The sequence below is a fragment of the Aquarana catesbeiana genome, linkage group LG04, assembly GCF_042186555.1.
Source record: "Aquarana catesbeiana isolate 2022-GZ linkage group LG04, ASM4218655v1, whole genome shotgun sequence".
Lineage (NCBI taxonomy): Eukaryota > Metazoa > Chordata > Amphibia > Anura > Ranidae > Aquarana > Aquarana catesbeiana.
In genome coordinates, this window is record NC_133327.1 from 38,126,381 (window position 1) to 38,137,444 (window position 11,064).

Genomic DNA, 11,064 nt, shown 5'->3' on the forward strand with positions numbered 1-11,064 from the left:
TCTCCCGCTCTCTCGTGCGCTCTTTCTCTCCCGCTCTCTCGTGCGCTCTTTCTCTCCCGCTCTCTCGTGCTCTCTTTCTCTCCCGCTCTCTCGTGCTCTCTTTCTCTCCCGCTCTCTCGTGCTCTCTTTCTCTCCCGCTCTCTCGTGCTCTCTTTCTCTCCCGCTCTCTCGTGCTCTCTTTCTCTCCCGCTCTCTCGTGCTCTCTTTCTCTCCCGCTCTCTCGTGCTCTCTTTCTCTCCCGCTCTCTCGTGCGCTCTTTCTCTCCCGCTCTCTCTCTTGCGCTCTTTCTTTCCCGCGCTCTCGTGCTCTCTTTCTCTCCCGCTCTCTCTCTTGCGCTCTTTCTTTCCCGCGCTCTTTCTCTCTCTCTCTCTCACGTGCCTGTGTCTTTCTTTATAGGGAGGTCTTTGTCATGTCTGTTTTCTGTTTGAGCAAGGCCCTGGGTTTGTCATGCCTGTGTGTGTGTCTCGGTCATGTTTGTGTGGGGTGGCATTTATGTGTGTCTCTGTAATGCCTGGGTTTGTCATGCCTGTGTGTGCGTGTCTATTTCTTTCTAGTGGTTGCTGTCATGTGTGTCGTTCTGTGTTGAGCAGTCCCTTTTATGCCTGATTCTCTGTGTAGGAGATGTATGGAATGGTCTCTCTAACATCTTTTGTTTTCTGGCAGGTCATGGTTCTATTTCAGTGTACGTGGAGGAGCTCCGGGAAAGCTTATTAAGATTAATATCATGAACATGAACAAGCAGAGTAAGCTGTATGCACAAGGCATGGCACCATTCGTCCGCACTGTCCCTATTAAATCACGCTGGGAACGTGTCCGTGACAGACCCACCTTCCAGGTACACAGCTCAAGTTACTTGCCCAGACAATCTCTGTTCAATCGTGTGTCACAATCCCCTCTGATGAGCTTTTATCAGCTGATGTAGGTTAAAGAATTTGTCTAGGCATCTTTTATGTTATTTCTCTACCCAAAAAATGTTTTTATTACTCCCTGTGACATCAACAGACTTGTAAAACTTCTTGCAGGTAAACTGCTGGGGGGTCAGTTTCTTTTAACATATGCACAGCCCACAAAACTACATCTCCCAAGACTCTGTTACCTGCCAACTGTGTGGAAGGCTCTTGAGAGTCGAGGTAGCTGCATTGTTTTGCCTAGAAAGAAATCAATGTGTACATGCAGGAAGGGACAGAGAGGGGAGGGAGGACAGGGCAATGTTGGTGGGAATTTTACTGCATCATTGTTAAAGTGGTTCTAAAACCTAAACATTTTCTACCTTAATGTATTCCTTGAATTAAGGTAAAAAAAATTTTAAGCATCAGTATCTCCCCTCACCCCCTCTTTTACTTCTCTGACCCCTTCATTCGATCCAGTGCTGTGCAGGTCTCCAGCTCTTCTTTCCCCCCCAGTTCCTTGTCTCACTGGTTTAGCTGGGGCACTGGTAGCCATTTGCTCCCCCTGCTGTCAATTAAAGCCAGTGGCGAGGGATCACGGGGGCAGGGCCCAGTCCCGCTGTCTGTGTCAATGGGTGTAGCAGTGTGGCTCAGGAGCGAGCACGCATTAGTGCTCCCATGGGAAGCGGCTTCCCGTGGGGCCACTGGGGAGAGGGGGGGGGGGGGGGGACCCTGAGAAGAGGCGGTTCAGGGCCACTCAATTCTATTGCACAGAGCAGGTAAGTATAGTAGAGATGATTTGTTTGGATGTGTGTGTGTGTGTGTGTGTGTGTGTATGTATGTGTATATATATATATATATATATATATATATATATATATATATATATATATATATATATATATATATATATATATATATATATATATATATATATATATATATACCTATACCTATACCATTTTCACTTAGGGGTGTACTCACTTTTGTTGCCAGTGGTTTAGACACTAATGGCTGTGTGTTGTGTTATTTTGATGGGACAGCAAATTTACACTGTTATACAAGCTGTACACTCACTACTTTACATTGTAGCAAAGTGTCATTTCTTCAGTGTTGTCACATGAAAAGTTACAATAAAATATTAACAAAAATGTAAGGGGGTGTACTCACTTTTGTGAGATACTGTGTGTATACATGAGTTCTGGAGATACTGAGTTCTACCAAGTTTGTCAAATGCCACTGACTGGGCCAAAACATTGCGATGCCATACGCCCAACGTGGGGCTCGAACCCACGACCCTGAGATTAAGAGTCTCATGCTCTACCGACTGAGCTAGCCGGGCTACGATGCTTCCTCTTTCGTGGCCTCTTACTGCCAACTGATAATAAATAAAAAATAAATAAATATACATACGTACTACCTTTTTACAACCACTTTAACTTCAACAGGAAGTTAGGAGCTGAGTGGATTTCAGATTGATATCCGGGTGTTTATTACTTGCAGCATTTTTTTTTTTTTTTTTTTAAGGCTAAGACATGGTTAAATGTGTGCACGTTTTGCAGAGAGGTACTAAAAAAACAATCCCTGTAACTTAAAACACACGCACCAGGAAAAGTCAAAAGCAGAAAATGTTTGGTGAGGAAGATCTTGGATTGCATTTGATAGGTGATAAGAAGGTGATTATGTTGCCTTCTCACTGTCTGTTTTGACCTCCTAAATACTGCGCCGCAACTGTGTGCATTGCATGTGGTTGCGCTGCTGTCTTATTGAATTAGAGGTACAAGAGGACAAGACACAGGGGTTTTAATTCCTGCTGTGGCCATGAAGAAAAGCATGTGTTTTTACTGCCCTCAAACACAAGTGTAAACTAGTCCTAACAGCTTTATTAATATGCCTACCTAAACGTTTGGTAAATATATTCCGTACTCTACACAAATTATCAGCATAACTGCTGACCTTTTAGTAGTAATTTTATTACCATGATGGTTCTTGCTGTACAATGTGATCAGATGATCAGTTCATGGGTGAGTAGTTTTGGGAATCAAGCCTCTTGCAAAGTAGTATTAAATCCTCTGCATTTTTTTAATTCAACACATTGAGCTCAATGAAATAAACATTCCATAGGAAACTATTTGTTACAATTCATATCCCAGCACTTACAGCTTTCTGTGCTTTTGGTGCTACTTTCCTGAACTTCTGTTTTCACAGGAAAGTATTAACGGTGGACAATGCGGTCTCTAGCCATTGTTCGTTTTAGAGAGGGGGAGAAAGGTGCAGGGGAGTGCCTTGCCATCCAAGACTATAGTGCTGAGTGTTTCTATGGATGCACACAGTGTAGGAAGTCACAATTCTAGTCCCTACATGCAAGGTTGGCTCCATAGAATGCTGGAAGAGAAATGAGCCAGCCTGAAAGAGGAAATCTAGAGCACTGATCATGGCGCTAGTTCAGACAGGTATATAGATGAGGAGTAAAAGGTAAAGAATCTGCATGTTCAGTAAGTGATTAAATCAGCTGTTGTAAATGCTGGTATAAACTGGGTGTTTAATATCACTATAATTTAAAACCTCTATCTGAGAACTTTGGTTCTTTCCTCAGATGGTGGACAACCAGTTCATCTTGTCCTTTGCACATCGTTTTCTGGATTGCCGTGGAGCCACAACATACTTTGCTTTCTGTTTCCCGTTTTCATACGAGGAGAGCCAGGAGATGTTGGCTGGCCTGGATGACCGATTCAGTGACTGCAGACTGATGTCTCCTGGAAGGTACGTCTCCCAAGCTTAGCTGTTTGAGCGAGTCATTGGTTTGAAACCATTATGTGGATCAGGAATACTGATACCACTACTGTAAGTACTTGTAAGTCAGTGACTTGGAGGATATTGAAACCATAGGAAGCTTTTTCAGAAGATGGTTATCAATGGCAGCCCATTTGTTGATTGATTATGTTGGGTTGATGTGTATCTAAAGACAAAACTTTTTGATAGAGTAGGTCAACTTTAAGACTGGTACACACAGGCTGAAAATTGGCCGGCTCAACAGAACCCGGCCAAATGGCCAGCTTCTGTGAAACGGGCATGCTGGAAAACCAACATCTGATCATTGCTGGCAGCCATCAGTCTGACACACCGCATCCCCGATCTAGGTAAAGAGTCTCTAACGGAGACTCTTTACCACATGATCAGCCGTGTCCAATCACGACTGATCACGATGTAAATAGGAAGAGCCGGTGATCGGCTTTTCCTCACTTGCGTCTGACAGATGCGAGTAGAGGAGAGCCGATCGGCTGCTCTCCTGACGGGGGGGGGGTCTGTGCTGAATGTTTATCAGCACAGCCCCCCCTCGGATCCCACCCAGGACCACCAGGATGGCCATCCACATTGGACCACCAGGTATGACCCCCAGGGAAATACTAATTTGTGCCCAGGCAGTTGCCAATCAGTTCCCACTCACAATGCCTACCACTGCCAGTGCCACCAGGGATGCCTATCAGTGCCTCATATCAGTGCCGCGTATCAATGCCCATCAGTGTCACCCATAAGAACCCATCTTTGCAGCCTTTCAGTGCCCACCAGTGCCACCCGTGAGTGCCCATCAATGCCCATCAGTGCTGCATATTGGTGCCACCTCATCGGTGCCGCCTTATCAGTGCCCATCAGTGAAAGAGAAAACTTACTTTTTTACAAAATTTTATAACAGAAATAAAAGCAAAAGTTTTTTATTTTCTTCAAAATTTTTAGTCTTTTTTTTTTTTTTTTTATTTGTTTAGCAGAGGTGATCAAATACCACCAAATGAAAGCTCTATTTGTGGGAACAAACCCAATGATTGGGTACAGTGATAGATGACCGCGCAATTGTCATTCAAAGTGCGACAGCACTGAAAGCTGAAAATTGGCCTGGGCAGGAAGGGGGTGTAAGTGCCCTGTATTGAAGTGATTAAGGCTGGGTTCACACTAGGGTTGTCCCGATACCGATACTATTGGTATCGGCACCGATACCGAGCATTTGCCCAAGTACTTGTACTCGGGCAAATGCTCCCGATGCTTCACCCGATACCTGGACAGTCAGCAGTGATCGGCGCGTGGGGGAGTTACAAGCTTCTCCCCCAGCAGCTTTTAGCTGCTTTAGTGAAATCTATACAGCGGTGATCGGTGCTTGTAACTCTCCCACACACAATCACCGTTGACTGTCACCGCATCCTCCATGCCCCCTCCGTGTCCCCCTCGGTTCTGCTGTCCCCCTCCGTTCTGCTGTACCTCTCCATGTCCTCCTCCTTCCTTTTCTGTCAGCTGACTGTCCATTCACATAACTGAACATTGTAACCTCCTGTGATTACGATGTCTCAGTTTATGAATGGAGAGGAGCCGCTGTCTTCTCTCCATTCATTTTCAGTGCAGCTGAGGCTGCAGAGAAAGGGACTGGGGAATCTCTATCCTCGGTCTCTTTTTCTGTCTCAAGGGGAGATATCAGGGGTTTTAATCAGCCCTGTTGGGGGGCTCTCATGAAAGCCCTCCAACAGGGCTGATTAAAAAAAACACACAAAGTATTGCAATAAATAATAAAAAAAAAAGTTATTATAAAAAATAATAAAAATTTTAATAAAAAAAACACACAGACACCGTCCACCCCCTCCCCCCCCTAAAAAAAAAAAAAAAAAAAAAAGAAAGCATTGTTAACCACTTCCCTACCCGCCTATAGACATATGACGTCCACAGATGGGATCTCCCATCCTGTGTGGACGTCATATGACGGCCTCGGGTTCCCGGCCGCCTAGGGGGCGCGCGCCCGCCGCGTTGCTCGGGACCCAGTGCGTGTGCCCGGCGGCCGCGATGTCCCGTTAACCGGGCCGGACCGTGGATCTCTGTGTGTAAACACAGAGATCCACGTCCTGTCAGCTCAGAGGAGAGCGATCTGTGTTCCCAGAACGGAGGAACACTGATCGGTCTCCTCCCCTTGTGCGTCCCCTCCCCCTACAGTTAGAAGCATTCCCTAGGAAACACATTTAACCCCTCCCCGCCCTCTAGTGGTTAACCCCTTCACTGCCCGTCACATTTACACAGTAATCAATGCAATTTTTTAGCATTGATCGCTGTATAAATGTGAATGGTCCCAAAAATGTGTCAAAAGTGTCCGATGTGTCCGCCATAATGTCGCAGTCACGAAAAAAAAATTGCGATCGCCGCTATTACTAGTAAAAATAAATAAATAAATAATTAAAAAAAAAAAAATGCCATAAATCTATCCCGTATTTTATAGACGCTATAACTTTTGCGCAAACCAATCAATATACGCTTATTGCGATTTTTTTTTTTTTTTTTTACCAAAAATATGTAGAAGAATACGTATCGGCCGAAACTGAGGAAAACTTTTTTTTTTTTTTTTTTTTTAAATTGGGATATTTATTATAGTAAAAAGCATTGTGTTTTTTTCAAAATAGTCGCTCTTCTTTTGTTTATAGCGCAAAAAATAAAAACCGCAGAGGTGATCAAATACCACCAAAGGAAAGCTCTATTTGTGGAGGAAAAAAGGACGTCAATTTTGTTTGGGTACAACGTCGCACGACCAGGCAATTTTCGTTTAAAATGCGACAGCGCTGAAAACTAAAAATTGGTCTGGGAAGGAAGGGGGTGAAAATGCCCGGTATTGAACCGGTTAAAAAACAAAACTAAAACACTGTCACGTTACATTAAAAATAAAAGTATCGGTACTTGTACTCGGTCCTAAAAAAGTGGTATCGGGACAACCCTAGTTCACACTATGTTCGCATGCGGCTCAAAGCAGGGGTCCGGTGCGTCCCTGTTCACCTTTTTCAGCCCAAATTTTTGGCTGAATTCAGACCTGAAACAGACCGAAAGATGCAAATTCACACCAGAGCCGCAGCGGAGATATGTGAACTGGCTCCATTGAGAGCAAGTTGCAATCTCCTGCTATTGCAAATTGGATGCGACAATCTCGCATCTAATTCGCAATAGTGTGAACCCAGCCTTAAGGATATTGCAGGGGATATCTGTAATATTTTGCAAAGGAATGACTAACCTAAAATTAGAAAATGACTTCTGTTGAAATTTTATATATTACTTCAAGTGTCTTTTTTTTTAATTTTATTTATTTTTTTCATTTAATAGAACTTGCATGCATTTACTGTGTTTACTTTTGAAAGTGTCCTCCAGCTGTGCTGGCACACTCCCTGTTTTTTATATGTTCTCCCGGGACCTATGGAATTCCATTGGTGTCCCCTGTACTTGCGCACTCCTGCTCTGTACTAAAATGTTTCAACATTCTGAGTGCAGCACACACAGAAGATCGGGGGATACAAAGATCAAAAGTCAAGCCTCGCCTCCTTGCGCTACCTATATGTGTGATGCTCAGAGCATTGTACGTACAGTTGGAGCACATGCTTAGAGGGGAACCCTATGGGACTGCATGGGTCCAGCGGGGCATAAGGGGAACACATAGAAACGGGGAGTGTGTCAGCATGGTCAGTGGACACTTTAAAAAGTAAGCGCAAGAGGAGATATATTTATATATATTTTTAAAACCACAAATACAAAAGAATCATGACTTTAATGTCACCTATTTATTTTATTTTTTTCTTAGCCCCTTTGCGCCTAAGAGTAAAACAAATCTTAATGACGAAGCCCAATTTTGCAACTTTTTAAATAAACCTGTACATATCATCACAACTACTTTGTGCATCCAGGTGATTTATACATTTTTTATTTTTCAGGACAAATTGGGCTTTCATTTGGTGGTAAATGGTAATGGATATCTCCTGATTTTTTAAAAACTTTTTCTTTCTATTATTTAAGGAAAACTGGCCCAAAATAGTGTTTAAAAAAAAAAGTTATTAAATGTAACTGTATATTTCTTGTTACTACCATAACCTACCACCAAACAACAACCCAAAATTAATTCTCCTACTCCTGACCATCACAGCGATACCACATATGTATATTTTACCCATAGTACAGCCCAGAACAATAGTGCCCATTTTGCTATTTTATCTTCTCTTTTATCCAGCCTAAAACACACTGACCATGATCAAACCTTCCTTATTTATTTTATTATTATTATTATTATTATTATTATTATTATTATTATTATTATTATTTTTTTTTTTTTTTCTTTCGATCTCTGCAATGACATAGAAAGATGCAATGTATCTGTCTCGTCCATTCAAAGAGACCGAAAACACAGGGATGGGCTTTACTGTGACTGACCACTGTGATAGCCAATCAGAGGCTACCACAGCGATCAGGCGACCCTGAATTAGACGTTCCGGGTCCTGATCATTAGAATGGGACCCGGTCTGTGCAGTGCGCTCCCAGCACAAAGGGAGATACGCAAATATATGACCCCACAGAAAAGGACCCAGTCCAGTGAGGCTGCTTATTTGCGGATGGTCGGCATGAAGGGGTTAATGTATAATTTATAATAGAATTTCTGCAAAATCCTTTTGACATCTTCTGGTTTGCACTGTGGTCTCATCATACACCAACTGACTGTTTCCTTGCTGCTCTTTCCAGTAGTTCCCCAGACTCCATTTATTATCACCGTGAGCTGCTCTGCCACTCGCTGGACGGCCTCCGTGTGGACCTGCTGACCATCAGCTCAAGTCATGGGATGATGGAAGAACGGGAGCCCCGGCTGGACAAGCTCTTCCCAGATCGCTCCAATCCACGTCCATACCGCTATACTGGGAAGAGGGTGAGTCTGGAAGCAGACCTTCTATTTAGAAACAATAGAACTGTGTAAAATCCACAGTCAGGTTTAAGGCCTCACACGCTTGACTTCTTTTTTTTTTTTTTCCAGCCTCCAAATGCTCCTCTACGTTGGCCTATGTGTCTTTGCACACATAGGCATTTAGTGGTAGAAAAAAAAAAAAACCCCTGTGACAGCATGATCAGGAGAAGCAGTATTTTGCTGTGAAAACTGCCTGACCTTTAGCGCTTGAGCGTCCATTCATTCATCTCCATGGCGAGAATAAATACATTTTCCAGCCAATGGAATGCATGAATGCCCAAGCACTAAGTGCGCCTAAAATCGTGTGCAAAACACAGCTTTAGGTGTGTGGTTTTTTTTTTTTTTTTTTTTTTATGCTGCTTTTTACTTCCCTGGAGCAAAGGCATCCAGTGGAGGAAAGAAAAATGTCCTGTGTGCATGAGGCACTGATGATGGGCACTCATAGGCGGCACTGATGGGCACTAATGGTCATTGATGGGCACTGAGGTGGCACTGATGAACACTGGGTGGCATTACTGGGCATCACTTGTCGGATCTGCTGCATAATGTTGCCAGTCAGTGCCCATTTGTGGGCACTGATTGGCATATTTTTGTATATGTGGATGGCCATGGGGTACATACCTGGCCATCCACATGTTGGGGGCTTCCCTGGTGGTCCAATGTTGGCATCCGCGGGGGGGACTCCCCCTGTCAGGAGAGCCGCCGATCGGACGCGAGTGAGGAAAAGCCGATCAGTGGCTTTTCCTGTTTACATCGTGATCAGTGGTGATTGGACACGGCTGATCACGTGGTAAAGAGCCTCCGCTGGACGCTCTTTACCAAGACTGACACACCGCACCACCAAATGACGCGATGCGCGCAACGCCCCCCCCCCGGGTGCGCGGCACCTGTTATTCTGCTGGACACCATATGACGCCCAGTCAGGATAACTGAACCACCCCGTCCTGCTGTCATTCTGCTATAGGCCGGGCAGGAAGTGGTTAAGATGTCTTGAATTTGGACATGAAGCGAAGATTTTCTCCCATTTAGAGACCATCTAAAAATATTAATCTAGCTTCATATCTTGGGTTTTCCATGAAAAATAATAGCTTTGCACTTCTGTGCCTAGCACTGCTTTAGCAAAACCTTAAAGTTTTTACTAAAAACAGTAATATGAAAATGGTTCATCTGCCCCCCCACAGTGCCCACAGCTTATAAATCTTCTTTTTACATTAAAATATTGTCACTATATACCTTTTTTAGCTGATCTGTATACCACGGTCAGTGAAAAACTGCACAGTTTCTCCAGTGCTGAGAGTTCAGGTGGGAGGAGATTTCCACCTCAGCCTGTACACGCCCACATGTGTGATGTCAATATCATGTGACCTGGCTATCTCTGAGAGCAAGTAACAGTTCTCTCCAGCATAAAAGACATAACTGAGCATGTGCATGTTGGCTACCCTGCCTGTGTTAACTGGCCTTCCCCAGATAGACAGTACAGGAGGGAAGAGTCTGTGCATACAGGATAAAACAGCCTTTTTACACAATGCGGAGGATTAACCCCTCAAGTTCCACACTGAGTATAACAAGCATGCTATGCTGCATATACATATTAATTTTACTGTTGTGAGTTTAGTAACACTTTAAATGTTACTAAACCCACAACAGTAAAATCAGTCTGTATATCCAGTAAAGCATGCTTGTTCTACTCCATTGTAGAACCTAAGGGGTTGATCTGCATTGTGTAAAAAAGCTGTTTTATCCTGTCTCCTCTGATCATCCCCTTCCACTGTCCCCAATCCATCTTCTCATAAGACTGAGCCTTTGGGGGTCACATGACACATGCTCAGTTTGGTGTGTATTGCTAGAGCTTTTTTTTTCCCTTGGGAGGGTGCATTTGATCAGCATATCAGCACTGTCCAGACAGAGGGTCAGGGGTCCTGCAGCCTCATAGGACAGTCAGAGAAGAATGAAAACTCCTCCTACAAGCTTTAACCAGACACTGATAGAAGTCACAAGACTGCTATATACTGCTGATGAGAAAAGGTATTTAGCAGTTTTACTAAAACTATTTACTAAAACTATTTACTAAAATAATTGCATTTCCATGTCCTGTGTACTGTGGGTGATCAGATATAGTGAATGCAGGGTCCTGAGTTTAGTAACACTTTCAGCAGGGTATTCACAGACTGAAAATCAGTCCGCCCAACAAGAACTAACCTTCTTTTGATACATGTATACTGCTGTTTTGTTCAACAGAAGCCGGTCTAATGACTGTCTTTTGTCACACTGTCCTGTTGGGAAAAAAACAGAATTCGATCAGCACTTTCAGCAGTGACTGAATCTCTGATCAGTGTATTCTGCCGGGGGAAAAGCGAGTCTCCTCAGCGTTCCCCGTCAACATATAATAGCGCGGCAGGGGAGATCCCTGCACCACACATCATTTGTTGATGCAGCGAT

At 43.8% G+C, this 11,064-nt stretch overlaps 1 protein-coding gene and 1 non-coding gene across 2 annotated transcripts in view; one reads left to right on the top strand and one right to left on the bottom strand.

Annotated features, from left to right (window-relative positions):
• Positions 1–11,064, top strand: part of AGBL5 (AGBL carboxypeptidase 5) — a gene marked incomplete in the record, with an annotated part of 108,837 nt that overhangs the window by 23,226 nt on the left and 74,547 nt on the right. Inside the window, 3 exon segments of the mRNA XM_073625053.1 lie at positions 664–835; positions 3,484–3,650; positions 8,409–8,589. Of these exon segments, the coding sequence (XP_073481154.1) occupies positions 664–835; positions 3,484–3,650; positions 8,409–8,589 (520 nt within the window).
• TRNAK-CUU (transfer RNA lysine (anticodon CUU)) lies at positions 2,157–2,229 on the bottom strand. Its single transcript has one exon. It is a non-coding gene; the product is annotated as a tRNA-Lys (tRNA).